This window comes from Canis lupus, chromosome 4, assembly GCF_048164855.1.
Source record: "Canis lupus baileyi chromosome 4, mCanLup2.hap1, whole genome shotgun sequence".
In the NCBI taxonomy this organism is placed as follows: domain Eukaryota; kingdom Metazoa; phylum Chordata; class Mammalia; order Carnivora; family Canidae; genus Canis; species Canis lupus.
The window spans coordinates 26,296,055-26,318,008 of NC_132841.1; the positions used below are offsets into that span (position 1 = coordinate 26,296,055).

The 21,954-nt window shown below is 59.3% G+C and overlaps 2 protein-coding genes and 1 long non-coding RNA gene across 11 annotated transcripts; 1 reads left to right on the top strand and 2 right to left on the bottom strand.

Moving 5' to 3' along the window:
- Nucleotides 1–4,610: 4,610 nt before the first annotated feature.
- On the bottom strand, nt 4,611–6,815 carry LOC140632056 (uncharacterized). The gene is made up of 2 exons (XR_012029569.1): nt 6,578–6,815; nt 4,611–5,831 (listed from the first exon to the last, which is right to left on the bottom strand). It is a non-coding gene; the product is annotated as an uncharacterized lncRNA (long non-coding RNA).
- Nucleotides 5,890–20,107, top strand: LOC140632055 (uncharacterized). 9 transcript variants are annotated; one of them, XR_012029566.1, is made up of 3 exons: nt 5,890–6,036; nt 13,039–13,201; nt 18,356–20,107. XR_012029566.1 is itself a non-coding variant. In XM_072823714.1 (2 exons), exons 1-2 carry the CDS (start codon nt 15,423–15,425, stop codon nt 18,890–18,892), a joined length of 1,224 nt encoding a protein of 407 aa, XP_072679815.1. In that variant the 5' UTR covers nt 13,753–15,422; the 3' UTR covers nt 18,893–20,107. The 9 variants fall into 9 exon arrangements, 1 of the variants encoding a protein (XP_072679815.1); XR_012029563.1 differs by lacking the exon at nt 5,890–6,036 and adding an exon at nt 17,072–17,863 and having other exon boundaries at nt 12,590–13,201; XR_012029562.1 differs by lacking the exon at nt 5,890–6,036 and adding an exon at nt 17,075–17,863 and having other exon boundaries at nt 12,590–13,201.
- ZNF503 (zinc finger protein 503) lies at nt 8,595–15,561 on the bottom strand. The gene is made up of 3 exons (XM_072823713.1): nt 15,236–15,561; nt 12,036–15,143; nt 8,595–11,215 (listed from the first exon to the last, which is right to left on the bottom strand). The coding sequence occupies exons 2-3, from the start codon at nt 12,357–12,359 to the stop codon at nt 9,575–9,577; spliced, it is 1,965 nt and encodes a 654-aa protein (XP_072679814.1). The 5' UTR covers nt 12,360–15,143; nt 15,236–15,561; the 3' UTR covers nt 8,595–9,574.
- Nucleotides 20,108–21,954: the final 1,847 nt, after the last annotated feature.

The window sequence follows — 21,954 nt, forward strand, 5'->3', positions numbered from 1 at the left end:
ATATGCTTGCCAGTGAAAACACTCACTTTCCCTGTCCGGAGGGTCACAACTTTGACTAGGCAGTGAGGACCAAGGTTGTCTTCATTCTTGCCTGGGGCCCCCCTCAGGGAACACTAAGAGAGGCAAGGGGGCCTGTCTTTCTCACACTTCCCTGGGGACTGGGAAAGGAGCAGCTCTGAGGGTAGTACCTTGAATTGAAGTACATAGGTTTTGTAGGCATGGGCTCTGGAGTGAAACAGCTCTGGCCTTGCATTTCAGCCCACCGCTTACTAGCTGTGTGACTTCACATATGATATTAACGTGTCTGAATCTCAGTTTTTCTTTTATTAACACTAGATTAACATAGTACTCATGTCCTAGAGACCTTACAAGGATGAAGAAAGATAATATAAAGCAAGAGAAAGTTCTTTGGCATAAGGAAAATGCTCACAAAATGGTAATCATCATCATAATCTCCATCATCCGATTTCTTTCCTATGGCCTGAGACTCTGGCTGGTGAGAGAGCACCAGGGTAGCCTCCACTCTAGGCCTGGCCCACTGGAATCCTTGCTGTCAGATAGGGTTTCCCCATGAGCAGAAGTTAGAGAATGTGCATCGTCATAACTGGCTTGGCCCCAGCTGGGCAGTTTGCTGGGTACTTGTAGGAGGTGGTGTCTGGTGGGGTTGGGGGGGGGGAAGGGGCCAGCTGCCTGTGGCTAACCTCAAAGGGGCAGGGTTAAATGAGATTTGGCTGGCCAGCATCAATAGCCGAAGATCCAGAGTCAGGAGTATAGAACTGAGCAGGCTGTAGAAGCTGCTAGGCAGCCAAGGCTCCCCACATCAGGTGGGCTGCCAACATCATTCCATAGTTGTGGATCAGCTTTGGTGTGAAGGATATGGACCTGCCCAGCAGAAGGGATCCAACCCCCCAGATGACTGGGCTTTGGTTCTAGCAGATGGAAGGTACTGAGGGCAGTTGAAAGATGGCTTGCATATAGTGGTATCAGAGAGGGGGCTATCCTCTCCTTAAATACCCCACACACTTAAGTTTGGGGGCAGCAGACCCTATCCACATCCTCCTTTCTGGTGCTATCAGGGAGGAGGCTCCCCGCTTCCCACTGATTCAGAGCCTGAGCTGCTGGATCTGAGGATTGAGCCATCTAAGTGGGATGAGATTAGGTGGGTCCAGTGGTTTGCTGGTGAACAGTTAGCAAACAGCTCTCTGGGGGGAGGAAGCCTTCATTTGTAGTGTTTGCCGATTGCTTTTGTGTAAATGCTGCCAACCATGGCTGATGTCAAGCCATCACCAGAATGCCATAGAATGAGAAACTGGGAAGAGGTGTGGCCAATTTTGTGAGCCAACATGAACTGATTCCAGCACACCACTGGGTGGGCTCTGACACCTTTGTTAGGGGAGGAAGGCAGATGTGTGTGTCTTCAGTGTACAGAGAGGCTGAGGTCACTATGCAGTGGTGAAAAGCACAAAAATTATGGCTCTGGAGTCGAAGGGCCTATACCAGAATCCCAGCTCTGCCACTTGCTGGCCGTGTGACCTTGGGCAAGTCACTTTACCTCTCTGTGCCTCAGTTTCCTCATCTATAAAGTGGGGTTCATCATAGTGCCCACTTCACAGGGTTCTGCTGCACGCTGCATGCTGGCTTGTGGTAGGTTGACATAAATGTTATTTATTACAGTTAATCACACAGAGTCGTTGGAATGTTGCCTTGGTCAGAATAGTTTAGAGCTGAAAACCCAGAATCCCCCATGGCATTTCCCAGAGGCATAGTCTTTTTATATTTAATCTTGGATTTCCTTCAAGACTGAGGATTTTAAATCCACAGGTCCATGAACTACCTGAAATTACGTTTCCAGTGTTGAGTATGTGCGCTTATTTCTATTAAGAGGGGCTGTGGCTTTCATCTGCTTCTCAAAAAAAAAAAAAGGCCTGTGGTTTCTGCATCCTTCCCTCAACCCACAAAAGGCTTAAGAACTGGTGATGTGGACGGTGTAGAATTCCCACAGCACAGGAACTGCCCCCGGAGGATGTGGGGGAGAGGAGATGCTCGTGGAGTGTGTGGAAGGAAGACTGCAGAGTGGCAGAGACACCCGCAGAGGTTGGTGAGACCTCTGAAACGTCTCTCCTCCGTGGAGACCTAAGGCTGAGGAAGCTTCCAGCAACACAGCACTGAAAAAGCTCACACTAGTGCATCTGTTCCTGATTTCTCCTACCCCTCCAGTTCCCAGAGCGTCCTCGGGCCTTCTGCTGCCCCGGCCCTCCTGGATCCACCAGGAGGGGCCTGCCCTGGCAGGGGGGAGGCTGCTTTGCGGGAGGCATGATTCAAATTCTGATTCACTGGTGCTGTTTGTGTTCTTTCAGGTTTCTGGAGTTACACCAGAATTATTTAAGGTAAGGTCAGCACAAAGTGGATTTAGCATCGGCCTGCCTCTGTTTTGAGTTGGAGACTGTATTCGGTTTTTTCTTAGTAACATGGAAAGGGGTGGCGGGTAAGGTTACAGTGCTTCTCCCTTTCCACCCACTTGTTTTGTGTTTTTGTTTTAAATTTAAAAGACCACCTCTTCCTCTTGCTGGCTTCTTGTTGTGTGTGGCATTCGGGGCCAAAATGAAGAGGTCTCTAAGCAAAGGGGGAAAAATGTACTCTTGACAAATTTCACCCTAAATCATTGCAGCATGCAACTCCAGGCACCTGAAAGGAAGAAAACCCCCCAACCTTGGACTATAACTTCTGGGGGCTTATGAAGTACCACCCGTGCCCACTCTAACAATAAGAATCTGTGGTTTAGAGGTAGAAGTCACTATCCAGGGACCCCCTGAAAGGCCACCCACCAAAAAGCTCTATTAGGACCCTGGTTCTGGTTGACCCCATCCGTGGATTGCAGGGGAGTCTGCTAATGTCGTGTCCCCGCTCCCGCCCCTCCAGCTCCCCTTGGTAACAGAACCCTGAATTTATCTGAGGCAGCAGTGTGCCCAGCTAAACATTGCAGTTCCCAGCCTCCCTTGCAGCTAAGCATGCCATGAGACTAAGTTCTACTCAATGAGGTATAAGCTGAAGTATTGCCTGTGGATTCCAGAGAGACTCATTAAAAAGGAGGAGGCCCTTTTACCTTCCTTGTTTCACTCTTCCTTCCTGCTCCTTGGGATGAGGGAATGGGAGCTGAGCCCCAGCAGCCATCTTGGACTTAGAGATGCTGTGAGGATAGAAGCTTCCAGGTTGGGGTGGCCCAACAGCCCAAGACAGAATGCTCTGGGTCCCTGATGACTGAGGGCCATTCTTCGCCTGGACTGCCCACCTCCAGACTGCGAGAACATTTTTCTTCTTCAAGCACTATTTAAGGATCTAACTGATGCACAGAAGCTTACTCAGGCCTGAGTTTTGCTGCCTCGGACAAAGACATTCTGGGGTCCTCTAAGGTCACTGTGACTTTTCCTCCTACTCTTTTTGAAAGAATCACCTCACTCAAGATGGCCCAGTACTGTGGCATCTTCCCCCTTCCATCTTTTGTGTTTGTTTTCCTCTGTCTTTCCCTCTCTCCCTCCTCTTCTGTCCTTCCCTCTACCACTTATTGAACATCTACTATGTTCTAGGTACCATGCTAGCTGCCAGGACGAGAAATAGGTATAGAAGACAGTCTTCTGCCCCAGTGCCTCAGAGTCCAGGCTGTCAGGAAAATGTAAGGAGATATGATGGTAGGATGGACAGGAGCTACAGGAGCAAAGAGAAGGACAGAGATTCCAATGGGAAGGATCTATGGGCTTCCAGGAGGACATGACACAGGCCTGAGATTTAAAGCAGGAGTTTTGAGTTGCTGGAAATTAGGGGGAAAAATACAGAGGACAATGATTCCAGGCACAGGGACTAGCAGAGTAAAGTGCTGTCATTAAGGATTTGAGCTCTGGAGCACAGAGGGACTTCTCAGCTCTCTCTCACTTGTAAAACGAGACTAGTAATGTAACTAGGACTGGACGAGTTCCTGGAAGGTAAGTGTGCCATATATGTTCCTTGTTAACATTATTGTTGGTAAGTGTGGGGCTCACCCAAGGTGTGCACCGTCCAATATTGGTTTTGGAGACAAGTGTCACAGAGGCCAGAAGAGACTTGTCCATGGTCATGCAGCTCTGAAGAGGCACCATTCAAACCCAAGTGTCCTCAACCCTAGTCCAGTGGCCTTCATGCTTCTACCTTCTGCCTTTGCAGTAAGTGTGCAGGGAATGCGACCAAGGAAAGATCAATGAGTGGTGGTGGTGGGGGAGGAAACCTGGAGGGCTTCCTGGAAGAGATGAGTCTTGAGGGAAGGGGAGTTTGGAAGGCATTTCAGGGAAGGAGTGTATGATGAGCACAACAGACCAAGGTGTTGGGGACTAGCTGGCTGGCAGAGGGTCTGGATTGTGAGGACCGGTAAGACACAAATTGAGACAGGCAAAGAGGGGCCAGATTAGAAGATGACCCACCTCCTGATGGCACTCTGATGGCCAGGTGGTGGAGTGAGCGTTTGAGCTGGTGGGCCACAGGGAGCCCCAGTTATGCTTGAGCAAGAGACCTGGTCAGAGTAAAACAAAACTTTGAGAAGAGAAGAAAGCTGTCTTTACTAAGAATCAGTGTGGGCCAGAAAGTAGGTTAGGCATTTTCACATCATTTTATTTGAGCCTCACAACAACTCCACCGGGGGTTAGTATGAATGCCCCTACTTTACAGATGAGGAAACCGAGGCCCAGAGAAACTGAGCCATCGACTTGAGCCAAGGGTGGAGCTCCAAGTTCGATTTAGATCAGCCTGACCCCAAATCTGTGCTCTTTCCACTGCACCATGTGGTTTTCCGTTGTCTTTACTCAGAACGTCCCGTGTGCTGTGGGTTTCCCCGTGAGGTGTGGCTGCCTTGCCAGAGGCTCGAGAGTCTTTTTTGCAAAACCCCAGGGGTCACACACAGGGCAGAAAGGGCTCAGTATCCCTGGGACTTTGGGGAACCCCCAGCACAGGGTAGGGTGAAGTACTCGGGTTCTGGCCTTCGTAGAAATGGGTTCAGATCCTAGCTTTGCCTGAACTTGAGCAACGTCCTTCAATCTCACTGAGCCTCAGCTGAGGCAGGGCAGCAGGATGAGCCCTGGATTCGGAGCCAGCCTTGGCATAGCTTCGAACCCCAGCTGGAAGTGACAAATACCTGAGGGGGTGAAATGATAAGATACCCGTGTTCACCTCAGAATAACGGGTTGGGGGGTGGGGATGGGGGAGGGAAACAAGATTGGCCACGAGTTCCTAACTGAGGCTGGGTGATGGGTTTCCGGGGTCTTTCATACCATTCTTTCTACCTCTGTATATGTTTGCAAATCCATAATAAAAAGTAAAATAATAATAACCATAGTAAAAACACTGAGAACTTAAAAAAAAAACAAAAAACCCCCCAGACAACAACTATGTCCACCACACTGTTCTCCTGTCTCAGAATTTCTGGTTCCCAGCAACGGTCATGCTTTAACACCCCTAATGAGAGCAGGTCAGCCCCAGCTCTGTAGTCTCTCTGAGCAGGGCCGGGCCTCGAGCCTTGGTGGGGGAGGAACCCTAAGCCAGTATGTGCAGAAGGGGCCCTCGGATGGTCCCCCAGGGACAAGTCTCCCCTTCTGGGCAACTTTTACATGTTTTCCAAAGCACAGGGAGTTCATCAACCAGAGGGGCTTTCTCATCCGCCTTTCGGGACTGCTTACAGACCACCGGGCACAAAGACCCCAGGGTCACCGTGTCACCCCCCAAGGCATAGACGGGGTCAGGAGTTGAATGGAGGGAGTCTGGCGCTGTCTCTGCAGGTCTTGCCACAGTCTTCCGGGACTCAGTTTCCCCATCTGTCAGGGCGGAGAAAGGGATGGACAGCCCATGGCAAGGGCTAGGCCCTAGGGGACCCCTTCCGCTCGACAGACAGGTGCCCCGTCAGAGCCTCGAGGGTGGCGGTGGGAGCCTGTGGTTGGGGAGCAGCCCCTGACATCTGGGCCAACCCCTGCGGGAGAGAGCGCCGGAGCGAGAGGAGCCCAGCGGCAGCCGCCAGAGCAGGTGGGGAGGCGCAGGGGACACGGTTCCCAGCCGGAGGGGGGCGAGGAGCGGCAGAGACGCGACCCCAGACGCCGCCCCGCCTGCGATCGCCGGGGCGCGGGGCGGCGGGATGGGCCCCCAGGCGGCGGCCGGCGCCGGGCCCGGTTCGCGTTCTCCTCCGCGGCCTGCTGGGCTCCGCAGCGCCGCCTGGCGGACACGCCGCTCTTAGCTGCGGCCTGCGCGGCGGCCGGCGGGGCTCGGGGACCCCGCGGCGGACCCGGAGAGCGCGGGAGGGAGCCGCGAGCGCCCCGCGGGCCTGGGCGTGCGTTCCCCGGGGCGCACTCGCACCCGGGCCGGCGTGCGCAGCTCAGGCGGGCACCCCCTGCGCCGGCCCGGCGCCCGCGCGCCTCAGGTCCCTCCGCCACGTCGGGGGGCGCTCCTCCCTGCGGCCCCGCGCGCCCCAGCCCCGGCGTTGCGCTGCCTCTGCGCAGCTTCTCCGGGACCGAGGTCCCGTTAAAATCGCTGGGAGTTTTGGGTTGGATTTTTTTTGTTAATAACATACCCAGGGTGGGCGTGAAGGCACGACCTTGTCCAGTTGCTCTCCCTGCGGGTCTCAGACCTGAAATCCCAGGGCGGGGTAACTTCTCGGTCCTTCTCCGCCCATGCGGGTCCCGGCGGGCGAGGCGTGGTGGCGCAAGGACCCCTGTCCCGAGGCGCGAGGCTCACGGGGAGCAGCGTGTGGCCCCGAGGGGCCAGGGGCGCGCGGCTAGCGCTGGGGAGAGGAGCAGGGGCCTGGCTCTCACGTCCGCGCCGCGGGCCCCGCAGCAGCGGGGACTGGGGGCGCACCCCCTCCTGGCACGCGCGCCCCTCCCGCTCGCCGGGGTGCCCGGGGCCGGGGGTCTGTCCCGGAGCCCCGGGATGACTTGGGCTCCCCCCCCCCGACACCCCCTCCCCCCGCCATCGGCCCGGGTTTTCGAGGCGCCAGGCCCAGCCCAGCCCCGCTTCCCTGGGCCGCAGCGGAGGGACACGGCCCGCGGGTCCCCCTCCGGCGCCAGCTCGGGTCCCCGCAGTCGGGGCGCGCGGGCGGGCGCGTGGGGGGCGACGGGGCCGGGGTCTCCACCAAGTTGTCTCCCGGGGGTGGGGGCCGGAGAGCGCCCGCGGCGTCCCGTGGGTCACCGGGGTGGCTGTGCGTGCCACCCGGGAAGAGGCCCGCGGCCGTGAGGCTGACGCAGGGAGGAGAGCGGGAAAGTCTCCGGGTCGCCAGCCCCCGAGCCCCGGGCGGCGGGAACGGCGCGGTGGGCCGACCGAGGCCCGGGGCTGGGGGCGGCCTGTGCGCGGCGGAGAGCCTCCCGAGGCGGCAGGGGGAGCCTGGCGCCGAGGGAACCCAGAGCGGCCTGACCCCAGGGAGAGGGGATCCGGGTGCGCGCACCCGCCGCGCCTCCGGGGTCCCGGGGTCCCAGCAAAGGGGCGCACCGGGCCCAGAGCTCCCGCGGCCCGGGAGGGCGAGCGCCCCAACAGCCGGGAGACCCGAGCTCGCGCGCAGGGCTGAGCAGCAGCGTCTGCGGGGCGGGGGGCGGGGAGCCGGGGGCGGGTGCACCGGGCCTCGGCCCCTTCCTACACCCTCAAAAAAATATAGATTAGGGCTCTTCTCTGCGCGGTTGCCTCGGAGCTACGTGCAGCTCGGTCCCGCCGCTCCAGCTGGGGAGGAGGGTCCCGCCGCGCCTTCTCCGGTCCCAGCCGGCAGCCCCGGGACAGGCCCTCGGCGCCCCCCTGGATGCCCCGGCGAGACCGAGGATGGGCTCGGGGCCCCTCGGGGCCGAGTGTGAAGGGGCTTCCAGGTCTCAGGCCCGGCGCGCTCTGCTGCGGCGCACCCTGGGGTGCAGCCGGGGCTGCAGGGCCATCTGGACGCGGAAAAGCAGCCCCGGCGCCGGCGGGCGCGGGGTGTCGAGGGGTGGGCCCCGGCGGCCAGAGGGAGAAAACGAGAGCGAACTCCCTCTCCCCACCCCGGGGGGCTAGAAGGTTCCGGCGACTCTTCCCAGGCCTGGGAAACAGGCTCCCGAGGGCTCACGGTGCCCCGACCTCTCCCGGCTGCGCGCCTGGGACGGGGGCTGTTCGGAAAGACGCGGCCCAGGGGCAGTGGCACCTCCGGGGGGCTGAGGCCTCGGGGACAGTCTGGGACTGCGCCGCTCTGTACAAAGCAAAAGCCAAATTCTCAAAAATCTCAAGAGGGAAAGAATGATTTTTTAAGAATCATTTTTTTTCCTTTCACTTTTAACAAACCGTGTGCCGGGAGAAAAATTAAAGACTAAATGAGTGATGGCTCAGGACACTATCCACAAATCTGTGAAATCCCCTGTTTAAAAATATTTTCCCCAAGGCCAGCCCCACGACTGGCCAGTCCTTTGCCTCCTCCCGAAAATCACAACAAAAACAATAGGAAATGCAGCCACGGTCCTGGGAAGTAGGAGTAGCCGTGAGGCCCAGGGAACCCACTGCGGCCGAAACTGCCACGCTCTTCCTTTCTCTTTAACCAAAAAAAAAAAAATAAAATAAATAAATAAAAATAAAAAAGATAATAATAAGAAGTAAAACCTTTTAATACATCAAATATACGGAATTTTAATCTTTAAAGCGATACATTGTCTATTATTTTAGTACATGACGTAAACCTTACTTGTCCCCTTCTCAGCGGGTGGACTTAAAAATTAAAAATAGTTGTGTTCCTTTTAAAGAACAAAATAAGGCAAATGAGGTTTTGGAATAGAATTGTTTTTCCTTTTTTTTTTTTTGTTTTCTTCCAGAATACATACAAAAAAATACCCATTCTCTTTCGATGGTATACACCTTAAAAATAATTGCAATTTGAAATCAGAGCTGACAAATTGTGACTTGTTTTGTTTTGTTTTTTCTTTTTTTGTAACAAACATGCATGTAAATTTGTGTTTCAATCAGACATTAAATAAGAACGTACAATACAATAATAGCAATTTTAAAGTAACATTAAAGAGAAGACCTCTAGTTCTGTGGCGGTTTTGTATTTATTTATAATCTACAAGGGACGGGAGGGTTTGTTTTCCACACTTTTACCCTCGAGATTTAAATTTTTTTTTTTTACCCCTCCTCCTTTTTTTTTTTTTCTTTTTTCTTTTTTTTTTAACCTACGGAGCTCAACCTAAATAATGCACTTTTGAACCACGGGTCCGCTTGGAGCTAACATAAATAAATACCAGTGTCCACCGATGCAGTCCTCAGATGAACACTTTCTCAATTAATTTTTTCCTTCTTTTTCTATAAAAAGTCAAATGATATTTTTTTTCCAACTTTTATAAAGTTTGGGTGGGTGGGGAGGTGAGAGGGTGGGGGTGGAAAGAGGAGTTTCCCACCGGGTCTCGGTCGCTGTTTCGGGTAGATAGATACGGCATATATATATTTTTTCCCCTCTCCTGGCCCGGGGCATCCCCACGCGCGGGTGACAGTAGCCTCTGCCCTGTTCCCACCCCCCTCGGCTCCTCCCTCCCCCCTGCCCCTTCCTCTCCCTCGCTGACCCTCCCCACCGCCCTCACTGATACCCCAGTGCCGAGGCCGTGGTCAGTCTCTGTCCGTAGAGGGCGTAGGGGGAGTAGTAGGGTCCGGTGGCGGCGGGCACGGGCACGGGCGCGCCGGGCGTGGGGAGCGGGCTCTTGGAGTAGGGGTGGTAGCGGCTGCTGAGTCCCAGCGCGTGGTGGGGGCTGCGCAGCGCCAGCGTCCCGGGGCTGCCCGGAGCGCCCGACGTGGGGATGTGCATGTGGCACGCCATGGCAGCCGCGGCGGCGCTGGCCAGGGACGAAGAGCTGGGGTAGCCCGACAGCAGTTTGTCTGTCCCGGGGAAGGCCGTATGGGTCCGCAAGTGGCTCAGCAGCTCTTCGGACGTGGCGAAGCGCTTGTCGCAGGGCCCGTTGGCCGACACCCAGTTGCAGATGTGCGGGAGCGGGTCGTTCGGGAGCATGAAGCCGTAGGGGTAGAGGGGGTGGCCGGCCAGGGAGGGCGGCGTGGCGCCGGCGGCGGCGGCGGCCGTCAGCGACGAGTGCACGCCGTGCAGCGGGTGCGTGGGGTACACCAGCGGGTATCCGGACTTGAGCGCCGCGGCCGCCGCGGCCGGATCGTGAGCGCACGACGCGCTGGCCGCCGCCGCCCCGGCCAGGTGGCTGGCGCAGTGGTAGCTGAGGCAGTACGGGTCCCGGCACAAACTAGCTGTCATCACGGAGGGCGGCGACGCCCCGGCCAGGGGGCTGGAGCCGGCCGGCTTGCTGCAGCCCAGGGAGCCCGCCGCGGCCGCCGCCAGCTGCGCCCCCACCAGGCTGCCGGGCTTGGTGGGGTCGAGAGCCACGCCGTGCGGCAGGAACTGCGGCGGGTAGCCCGCGTAGGCCCCGGCCAGGCTGCCCGGGTAGGTCATGCCCGCGGGGGGCAGAGGGAACACTGTCTGGCCCGGCTTGTAGGGCGACACGGGGGCCACCAGCCCGGAGCCCAGCACCGAGGAGGAGGCGGGCGCGCTGGGGCCGGAGCCGGAGCTGGAGCCCGAGGAGCCGCCGCAGTCCGAGCCTAGGGCCTTGCCCCCGGGCCCCCCATCTGGGTGCTGGTTCACGTCCACATTAATCCCTCCGCCGCAGCTGATCCGGCCGTGCGCCAGCCCCGCGGGTCCCCCTTCGGCCGAGGCGCCCCCGGAGCCCTTGCTGGCGCCGCCGCCGCCGCCCACGTCGGGGTCCTTCTTGTCGTCCTTGCCCTCCGGGCCGCCCCCGGCCGAAGGCAGCATGCCTCCTGGCGAGCAGGCCGACGCGCTGGAGCTGGGGCTGCCTGTCCTGGGCGTGAATGGCTGGCAGGTGGCGCTCGGTACCCGGAATCCGGACTTCTCGGCCGAAACCCCCCCGCCGCCGCCCCCGCCGCCGCCGCCGCCGCCGCCGCCGCCGCCGCCTCCCGGCTCCTTCTTATCCGAGCCGGGCTTGGAGTACGGCTTGAAACTCGACTTGTCCTCCACGCCGATGTCGCTCAGCTTGAGGGGGCCCGACTTTGCGTCCTTGTCGCCCCCGGTGCCGCTGCCCGCACCGCCCGCGCCGCCCCCGTTGGAGGCGACAGAGGAGAGTTTGGAAGAGGGCGAGGGGTCGGGCTTCCCGATCTGTGAGCATGTTTGCGCCAACAGCGCCAGCGGGCTCTTCTTGGCATCAAGCTGCGGGTCAGACGTGGGGTTGGGGGGGTGGCACAAAGAGAAAGAAGGGGAAACCCTTTAGAATCCTGGCTTCTGGGGTTCAAACGCCCTTCCGCAACCGCCAGTGTGGATCCTCCCAGCTCTCGGCGCAATCCTAGGCAGCACCACTTCACCCTCCTCGCCAAACGGACAGACAGACCGACACGGACAGACATTCGCCCTTGAGAAAGGCGGCAGTCCGCCCCACCCCCCCTTGCCCCGCGCCCCGGCCAAATCAGGATCTTTCCTGACCTTTCTAAGAGCTAACCGTATTTTTTTTTTTTAAATACTCAGTAAATGTTTTGGTTTCCGACTCCTAGACCCAGGACTATACCTTTGCGCCCCCCCGCCCCCCCACATACACACACGCACATCCCCAATTATCCAGAGTAAGGGCTTGGGCAGTTGGCGCCTTAGAGGCTGTGTGCAAATACCAGCTTCTGGGGAACCTTAAGATTGCGACTTTGGAACCGCATTTCGACTTCCGCCCGTCTTCCGGGGCCCAAAGTGAGGGGGCCTGGTTCCGGGTTGGGGCTTTAATACCAGAGAGAGAAATAAGTTTTGGCCGCTTTGTCCCCTAGCAATCACACCCCATCTACCTCCTCCCCCTCTTTCCGCCCTAGTTTTACGGGTTCGGGAGCACTGTGCTCTCCCCCCATCCCAGAGCTGAATCACTCTGACCTCCCGCCCCCCCAGCCCCCATCCCCCACACACACTCCCACCCCCAGATCCCGAGAGCAAGAAATCCCACGGAGCGGCAGCCGGGGGGGGGGTCCCCGCGCGAGCCGGGGACAGTCCTTACCTCGATGGGGCTGACGGGAGTGGAAGGCAGGGGCTGCAGGTACTCGGGGTGCAGAATGTGGCCAGTCCGTGCCGTCAGCATCTTCAGCACCTTGATGGGCAGGCGGTTAGCCTGGCGGAGAGGGTCAGAGGGGGGCACAGCGTGCACAAAAGGCTTGGTGCTGCCGGCCGGGGACGAGCCTTGGCCGGGGCCGGAGCTATTTCCAGAGAGCGCGCTGGTCCAGGCAGGGTCCGCGCCGCCGCCGCCGCCGCCGCCGCCGCCGCCGCCGCCGCCGCCGCTGTGCTTACTGCTTCTTAGGGCAGAAAGCGAGGGCGCTGTGCTCATGACCCACCCGCACGCATGGGAGCAGCGGGGGGAGGGCTCCGGGAGGCGCGGGGCGGGCTCCGGGCTGCGCGCTCGCCCGGGGAGCAGAAGCAGGAGGAGGAGGAGCTGGTGCGGCGGCCACGGGCACCCGGCGCGCCCTCTCGGCGCCTGGAGCCAGAAGCGGATAATCCTGGGTGGCCCGCGGCGGGGCCGTGGCCGCGCGGGAGGAGCCGGCCGGGCTGTGCGCGCGCCGCGGGGCTCGCCGTGTCCGCCTCGGGCTGCGCCCCTGCGCTGCGCGCTGGCGACCCGGCGCTGGCGCTGCGCTGGGCGATGTGAGCCGCTGCCTGTCCAGCCGGGGCTCTGGCGAGGAAACTCACTTCAAAAGCAGCTGCACCGAGGGGGAGATTAAAGCCTTTGCCGCCTTCCAATCAAATGGGAGCCCGAGGTGATTGGAGGGTCAAGGGGATGTGACGCGTCCCGCGCCGCCGCCGCCGCCGCCGCCAGGACTCTCAGCGCTGGTTTTAATGGGCAGCTCCTTCTTCACCGCCCCCCTCCCGCGTGTCCCCTCCCTCGATTTCGCTCCGAGGACGAGCTGGACATTTATTCTGCGTTTGCTCTCGGCCGCCTCCCTCTTTTTTTCTTCTGCGTCGTCCGGCCTTTCCCGGGCTCGAAAATAAACCGAAACCTATTTTTTTTGCAGGAGGGTGCGTATGAGGAACAGGATTGAGGGAGTGACTAGAAGGCGCAGCGGCGGGAGTCCGGACAACGGCCCGACTTTCGGCTCCAGGGGTGCACAGGGGACCCACACACCAAATACTCTGTCTCGCTCAGTAATTGAAATCTCTCGCGGCGCGGCCGCCTGGGTAAGGAAAGGTGCGGAGCGGGTGACGGAGGAAGTCCGCCCGCCCGCTTTGATTTCCCGAGGTTCGGCAGCGGAGAAACCAGAAGCTAGGTGGGCAGTGGAGGCGGCGGCGGCGGCGGCGGCGGCGGCGGCGGCGGCTCCTCTCCGGGCTGCGCGCGGGGCTCCCAGCCCTTCCCAGCCACGTGACGCCCGGGGACGCGCAGATTGGGGCTGGAGCGGGGGTCACATGTTTCCTCTGTTTCACACTCAGTCCCCCCCCCCCCCGTTCTTACTCTCCCCTGCTACCCTCTCTTCTCCTCTCTCCCCCTCTCTCCCCAGTTCTTTGGGCATCTCCACCCCTCCATCAATTGTCAATGTTCCTCGACCGCAATCAATCAGTTATTTGTCAGCTCTTGTCAATCCGCCCGTGATTTATGTCAGCTTTTGTTGCTGATTACAAGGCGGGTGCGACTTGAAGGGAAAAAGAGAGAGGGAGAGAGAAAGAGAGAGATGGAGAGTAAGGAAGAGACCAAGGGGGAACCAGCAGAGGGGGGGGGAGGAGCAGCCTCCCGGGATGGGGTGGGGGCGGCTCTAAGGGAAAGAATGGAAGAGGGGGAAAGAGGCTGTGTGTGTCAGGAAAATGAATAGTGAGAGTAAAGTGCGCAGGTGTGCCCAGGGCGCCGGGAGGGTGGCACAGGCCCGAGGTGCGCGCCTCGCCCCTCTCGGGGTGGAAGGACAGACCCCTTCCTACCTCTGGGACTTGGGTCTCTTGGGGCCGCGGAGGGAGAAGCTGCCCCGGGTACTCGAGGCGGGCGGCGGCGACGTCTAAGATGGGAGAGCTTTCTGTCCCCCGGAGAGTCAGTCCCTCGGGAGCGTGAGGAGGTCGGGCTGCTAGCCTGCGGCGGACCCCATCCTTCGTCCTGCCCCGACCCCAAACTCAGGCTTCCAAGAGCCCCGCACCACAACGTAGTGTCGAGTCCCGGTGGTCCGTGGTGGGGTCGCTCCCCCCCCCCCCCCGCCTTGATTCTCGAGCCCTGGCAAGGGCTGAGAGGCCGCGAGGAGGCCCGGCCTCGGGCGCACGGTGGAGAGGCGACTCGGGCGGACCCCGGCCCCCTCCCCAACCCGCTCCCACCCTGCGGTGTCCCCGCGGGCTGGGTGGCCGGGCTTACTCTGGGCTGCTCGCTCGAATTCCTAGGAACGCCGAGCGGGGACTGAGCTGCGGAGGGGAAGCCGAGGGAAAGGGCGAGAGCGGGAGGGGGCGGCTGCCTGTAGGAACTTGGGTCTTCCAGGGAAGCGGAGCGGGACTGCCGTGTTCCCCTCGATTTGCACCGTCACTCGGGCGGTTTGGAAGGAAGAGGGGAGGCGCTGTGCGTGCCTCCGTGTACCTGGAGCTGGGTGCACAAGTGTGTGTGTGTGTGTACCTCCGTGCCGCTGTGTGCGTTCTCAGGGCTTTCTTGGGGAGCGTCCGGAGCGAGTTCGGAGGTCGCCTCCAGAAACTCGCAGAAACTGGAAAAGGGGGCAGGAGGAGGACACTACCCCTTCCTCGGAAGGACTTGGACGACTTTGAATCTCCCCTCCCCCACTTTTCCGCCCCGGCTCTTCTTTTGTTGTCAAGTCCTTTGATAAATGGTAGGGCAGGGAGCGCGGGGAGCCAGGAGCCGGTCTGTACCCGCGCGGGGGGCAGGGGCCGGGGCTGGCCACCCGGTTTCCTTCGGCGCTGCGCCCCGGACGGCGGGGGTCGGGGCTAGGACCTGCCCTCCGCAGGCTCGCCCTCTCCTCTCTCACCACTCCATCCACCACCACCCCCGCCTTTTTGTCTCTCTCCCACTCCACGCAGGTACCGAGAACTTTCTGGGGTGAGTTTTAGAATTTTCTCGTAGGCATTCTCTTCCTGCGTTTTCGTCTTATCCCTTGATCCTTTGGGTTGGTAAACTTGATGAGACCGTAACTTGACTACAGATGATCTGGATGGAGAAGAGGAAAGTGAGGCGGTGTGTGTTTGGGGCTGCTGTTGGTCGGGGTGTGTGCGTGCGTGTGTGTAGGTGTAAGCACACACCTGCGTTCAAGGGGATTTGAACGGTGCGGCACCCGAGGAAGGTGAGTCCGTGAGACGGCGGTGAGGCCACACGCGAGGTTGTGAAGGTGGTCTGAATAATCTTTGGGGAGTTTCGGAGGGCAGGACAGTCCTCAGCTGTCTCTGCGGGGCAGCGGGTGCGGGAGGCCGCCGGCGTCCTGCGGGCGTGATGGTGTCTGCGTCGCGGAGCGCGCGGCTGTCGAGGTGTCGGCCGGCATCCCCCGTAGAGCTCCCAGCTCCGCGAGCCCGGCCGTGGGCCGCGCGTCGCCGCAGCCTCCTCGACACGCCGCCGCCGGGACCCCGAAGGCTGGGGGCGGTGGCCAGAGCTGGCGGTGACAGCGGGCGTCTCCTCCCGCCCCGTCCCCGCCTCCCCCCGAGATCCCCCCCCCCCCCCCGCCTCGCCCCAGACTCAGTTCTTTGCCTCTCCTGGAATCCCAGCAGCTTTCTCTTTACATCGGGCGGTTCTCGGGCATCAACCCCGGCACCGAAAGCCTTGCGGGCACCAGAGAGTGGGCCCCGCGTGCCCCAGGAGGGGCGTGCCTCGGTGCGGCCGCACACGCTCGCAGGCCTGCGCCCGGCGGCGCGCGCGGGGGGACCGTGGTCCGCGTGCATCCGCTCTTCGCAAACCCCGACTCGGAAGGTCCGAGCGCACGGGGGCGCCTGGGGGCCTGCGCGCCCCGGGCTTTCGGGAGGCGCCGGCATCGGAGCCTGCGCACCTCGCCGGGGAGGCCAAATCCCTGAAGGCCTTGGAGGCCTTGGGGGTGGGGGAGTTATTAATTACTCCGCACTAGGCCTAAAGCCTGCAGCCCCAGCGGCGGTTGGCGTGGATGTCCTGCGGATTTTATTTGCACACAGTGTAAATGATTTGTTTTCTCTAAAAAAGGAGTGGGCATGGCAGATATTTGAGGAGGGGGTGGGAGGAGAAGGAAGGCGAGAGAGCTGAGGAAAAAAGTTTGAAAATGCCTTGAACTATTCACTGTCGAGATGGCTAATCAGTATTGAGGCCGGAGGGCAGGCGGGCCGCCTTTCACCGCCGCTTCCCTTTCATCTCGGGCTCGGCGGAGGCGCTCAATTAAAAGCCTATCAGTTTGTAAGTAAATCAACGCCTATCAGAGTTGTCACATCAAACAAAACGATTATTATTGCAGCCCGCCTCCCCTATTAATCTCCCTCGAAGATAATCCGCCTGACAGGTCAGGCCCGGCGAGCTGGAAAGCCTGGCCCAGAGCGCCCCAACAGTCCGGGACTGGCGCGCGCCCCTGGGGGCCTCCCCACCACGGTCCCGCCCCGCCTTGTGGTCCCCCGGGAGGGGGGAGAGCAGGAGCAGGCGGCGGCCGCTGGACCCGGGCCCGCCCCTCCGGACTGGGAGCAGGGCCCAGATTCGCAGGGCTAGTGGGGGACCGGCTCGGGCGGCCCTCACCTCTTCTCCGGCCTGCGGTGCCACCGGGCCTGCCGGAGCCACGGTCTGGTCCCAGGGCCTCGCCATCGCCTGTACACTTTTCAGATCGCCTCTCTTGACTTTTTCCTCTTTCCTCTCTTCTCTTTTTTTTTGTTTCCCACCCACTTCTTTCTAGATTCCCTAACCATTTTATTATTTTTTTTTCTCCTCTTCCTTTCCCCCCTTTCCTACTTGACAGGGAATATTTCCTATTCTCTCTCCCTCCTCTCGGTACACAGTATAGACCACTTTGGCACAGTCACACTTTCTGAAGCAGGGCATTCTTAGGGTCCGGGTTATTTCTCTGCGGCAGGGCTGCCTCGGGAGTGTGTGCAATTCCCAGGAACTCCTGACAAAGTCCTGCCTAATTTCTCCCCAAGCAGGGGCTCTCAGAAGCTCTGCGCCTGTGCCAGGGTTGGGTGCGCTTGGAGGGATGAGAAAAAAGGACCAGGGCAGTGTGATGGTTGGACTGTTGCAAGAGCCCTATTCTGGAATAAGTATCTGGCCTTGGAGTTTCACAGCTACAACGTCGCGGACCTCGCTCTTGGTGTTGCTTGAGCTTTGCAAGTGTGTGGAGGACACCCTCCGGGCATCTGGGCTTCAGCACTGAGTCTGTGAGGGGGTGCCTAACACGTAATAAGTAAATGCAGTCAGATAATCACTTCTATGGCTTCAAACCGGAGCTCCCCGGCTGGGTGGGGCCCAGACTCCGCATGGAAGCGAAATCCTGGCCTTCTCCGGTGTCCTCCAGCTTTGCGCTTTGAGACACCTCGGGATCAAGCACGACCTGTCTTTTTTCTGAGCTCTTGCTCCAAATCCATAGGCCCAAATGGCCACTGCCTAGCCCGCTGGAGCCAGGATTGTGGGGTCACTGAAGTGGCTAAGGGGGAAAGGTCCGCCGGCATGACCCCAGGTCCTATGACCCCAAATGCCAGGTTCAGCGCCTGTTGAAGTCTCCCTCCCGGAGCATGAATCGTGGAGAACCCCGGAGGCAAGGCAGTGTTGGCTGTCCCGGCAGTGCCTCGCCCAGCAGTCACCGCGTTGTCCGAGGTCGAGGATATGGAATAGAGCCCACCTCAGCGTGCTCGGTGTCCAGAGCTGCAGCACCCGTGGCTCCCACCCCGGGTTCCCGAAAGCCCCCCTATTTGTGCACACCTTCCGCAGGCCACCTGGTAGTAATATTTATTTCCATGCCCAGAAATATTGTAGCGATGCAGTTCAATTATCTGTGTGCTTGCTCTCCTTAAATGTATTTATTTCACCTCTGCTCCTCCGCAGATATTTAAAGAGGCACACATAATGCATGCACCCTTCAACCTAGCAGAACTCACTCTGGTTATAGGAAATATTCGCTGGGTGGTTATTGGGACATGAAGGCTATCATCTCGAGCGGGAATTGCATTCAAGCAGGAACTGTTTTAAAAAAAACAACAACAAACTTGCTCTAGAATTTTTCTAACTAAACTGTATGTGTACACATCCAAGAATTTAATAATATTTTATATCCCTCTATAGATCTAAACATTCAAATGGTTATATTACATGCCCTTGAAACCGGAAGCGATCTTCCGTTCACACTAGACGTGGAGCTGTTTGTATAATGTTCATCTCCCTGCACTTACACATAAATCTTGCTCTAATAAATTCAACCTTGTCGTTTTTAGAATCGACGGGATTTCTCTGCGGTTTGCGCCTCCAGGATCCGAATAAATGCAGCTCGCAGGCATCCGGCAGGAAACGGCTCCCGGTTCGAGTGTATGCAGACGCATCGGCCCAGCGCGGGACGCGAGGTGGCTCCTGGTGATCTTGCGGCTGCAGGTCCGGCCTCCAAAGGAGACTGGGCTGTGAGCGCCCTCAGGCCGGGGGCGGCCCCTTGCTGCCCCGCAGTGCCCGGCAGCCCCCATCCCTGGGGGGGGGGGGTGTGCTTCGGGAACCCGCCGGGCGGAGTCCGCCCTCGGCAAAAACTGAAAGCAAATGCCGAGGCAAAAGAAGCCCGAACTTTCTTCGACGCAACTTTGCCACAACGATCCGGTGGCGACTTAGGCAGGACCGCGCGCTGGTGCGTGCGCGCGCGCAAGGTGGGGGCGCCGGCTGAAGGAGGCTTGGGGCGGCCGAGCCTGGCCCGAGGCGAAACCCTAGGGAAGGCGCCTCCCCTTCCTTATTTCTCGCCAACCCCTCGGCCTCCGTCGGTAAAAAAATAGTTTCCAGTGGGCAGCGGACGCCCAGTATGTGTTGGTGGGGATCGCACCAGGGAGAAGGAAGCTTTGTAAAAGTTGCAGAAAGAGCTCTGCCCAGAAGCGTCCGTCCAGCAGGGCTCGCAGGGAAGGTCGGGGGACCAGCTCGCCTTCCCCGGGGCGGGATGCCTAGCAATCGGCTTGGGGAACCCCTGGCCCAGTCCTCTCCGCTCACCTCGAACCCCCGCGTAAATAACCCCCGGCGGGCTGCGCTGGAAACTTAGAGGCGCGGCGCCGCGGTTGGCGGGCGAGGCCCGGACGTTGAGCCGGCCCGCAAGGCCGCTTCTGGGCGCGCTCGGGCCCGGCCCTAAGACAGGCTTGCACGGGGGTGAGAGGACGAAGGTGGTTTCAGCTCCCGCCCGGCTGCCTAGACCGTCACCGCCGACCTCCCAGCTCCCTGGAGCGGGCGCTTCCCCCCTGGGAGCCGCGGCCTTGGGGGGGCCGGCGAGGGCGCAAAGTGCGCGCGCGGGCCGGCGCGGGGGTGGGGGGCGGCTGCCGGTCTCTCCGCGGGGCCTGTCGCCGGGCTGGCCGCGGCGGGTGAGTGATGAGGGCAGAGAAGGGCGCCCATAAATCGCGGGTGTCAGGGCGAAAAACTCTCTTTATTGTCTGCGTGATGGATGGGCCCGGGGACGAGACACCAAATACTTCGTATCGCCTTTAAATGGGAACACATTTTCCGCGGCCATAATTCATGTTTTTTAAATAGAAAGTTTGAAATGTTGCCTATATTTCACCGGCCCTGACATATTTATGAATCGCTCCCTGCATGCAAATATCATTATTTAAAGCGCCGGGGAGAGCTGGGGGGGGGGGGGGGGTGGAGGGGAGGAGGCACGGCCCCCGTGGCGTGGAGGTGGTGAACCGGGGAAATGCGAGTGGAGAGGGGGGTGCATCTCCTTAAAGTGCGGACAATGAGGCGCAGGGGAAAGCCTTATCCGGAAGCCGAGCGCACCGGGGGCTCCCCTCCCGCGGCTGGATCCAGCGGGGCGGCTCCGGGAAGTTTGAGCGGCTCGGGACCGAGGACCCGCCCCTGCCCCCTGCGGGAAGACCCCGGGGGGGGGGGGGGCTTTTGCGTCCCTCTCCGAGGCCCTGATCCGAGCCAAAGCCACCTTTTCCAAGGAGAAAATGTTTTTTGTTTTTTTTTTAATAAAAGAATTTAACAAACGCAAATAATAACAACAATCCAACACGTTTCGTGTTCTTTGCATTTGCATTGATTTTATTGATTTTCATTCTGCAAACCTCGGATTGCGCGCGCCCGGGAGGAGCGACCGTCAGACCCCAGGCGTCGCGGGGAGCGGGTGGGGGGGATGACCCGCCCGAGCTGCGGCCCCGGCCCCGGCCCAACCAGCTCACAACCTCGCAGGCACCACGGAGCCTGCGCAAGACGCGGGGACACCAATGATCCGGCTCCCAGGCTCTGGGGGTTCAGTCCCGCCCCCTCGACCTCCCCAGCGCTCCCGGGGGCCGCGTCCCGCCCACCCCCAGCCCCACCGTCCACAGTCGCTTTAGAAAAAAGCTGGGCACGTGCCGTCAGCCTCCCCCTTGCCCGTCCAGCCGGGGAGGCGCCCACACCTGCGTCCTCAGGAGCAGAGTCTTTACCTGTGCGGTTCCCCGCGGCGCCCGCGGCCGCGCCCGTAACAGAGGAATGGAAAGGAGGACGGGGGAGTGGGAGGGACAGGGCGCCGCCCGAGACGGCCGCGCACGCCGACCCAGGTCCTCCTCTTCGGACCAGGCGCTGGGGCCCCGACCGAACTCCCTCTAATAGCCGAATCGCGTGGGGCAGAGCCGACCCGGGGACCGGCCCGGGGACCCCGCACCGCGAGGGAGGGGCGGGCCCGGCGGCACTTCCGCTGGGGGCGGGGCCTCAGGCTGCGGCGCGAGCCCCGCCCCCCGCGGCACAAGCCCCGCCCCCCACGGCGCCGGCCCCGCCCCGGCCTCTTAGGCCCCGCCTCCGCTGGCTGGGCTGCAGCATCTCCGGGACGCGGGGGTGGGTGGGGGGCCCTCCCCCCGGCGCTCCTCTCCCCCACCTGGGCGTGCTGTCCTAGGGTTCTTAAATCTCAGGACCACATGCGCATGCACACTAACAACCTGGGCCCAAACTCGCATGTAAGACTTTGTCTAAGTTTGGTCTCTTGGTAGCCCCGAGACCAGCCTGGCCCAGGGGCTCTCGAACATCTCCTGAAATCAGGCCAGTCGTCCCCCTCCCCCTCGGATAGTAGGGAATACATATCAGTGATCATGGGGTCCCACCTGTCTTTCAGGAAGATCAAAAGTTAACACTTTTTGACTGTTCACTTTATGCCAGATACTAAGAACTGTGTGTGAATTATGTCCTCACAGCATAAGGTAAGTCCCATGAAGGTCCTGTTTTACATATAATGAGATTGAGGTACTGAATGTGCTGAATGGGTGAATAATGACTTTTGAGGTTCATTTTGCACTTTGGGGGGCCACCAGTAAGTATTCTTTAGGGTCTTCTATCCTGAGATGTTTTCAATTTAATAAGGGGGATAAAAAAAAAACTCACGAAAATATTATTGTGAACCTATATGTTGTAAATATCAAATAAGGGAATCCTCAAGGAGGTTGGAGAAGAGAAGTATCTATGGTTTTCCAGACATTTATTCAGATTTTCAAAGTGTAAGATTTGTTAGTTGACACAGGTGATGGACCCCCCCATGACCACCCCTCCCACCATTCTGCCTTGTATGTCTCAAGCCTGTAGCTTTTATCTTTCTCACTTCATATATTAGTGCTATCATAGTTGAGTACCTTATTAGCTCTTGACTGAGATGCTGCCATAAGAACCTTCTAACTGTTCGTTTTCTAGCCTCTCTTGCCTCTAATGCATTAGGCATACTCATGCGAATTTTCTTGATCACATCATTCCCTTGTCCCCAAATCTTCAGTGGCTCCCCCTCGTCCACATGAAACATTCAACTCTTCCTAATCTAGCTCTAAACTACTTCTAAAAAGTTTTAAGTTGCATTTCAAAATTATGAAATACACATGTTGACTTCAACCAG

Coding starts and splice junctions, on each gene's coding strand:
- ZNF503 (XM_072823713.1), bottom strand. CDS start 12,359: ATGAGCACAGCGCCCTCGCTTTCTGCCCTAAGAAGCAGTAAGCACAGC. Junction 11,216..12,035: donor CTCCCGTCAGCCCCATCGAG/GTAAGGACTGTC, acceptor TCTGACCCGCAG/CTTGATGCCAAGAAGAGCCC.
- LOC140632055 (XM_072823714.1), top strand. CDS start 15,423: ATGGTGTCTGCGTCGCGGAGCGCGCGGCTGTCGAGGTGTCGGCCGGCA. Junction 16,110..18,355: donor GGATTTTATTTGCACACAGT/GTAAATGATTTG, acceptor TGTCGTTTTTAG/AATCGACGGGATTTCTCTGC.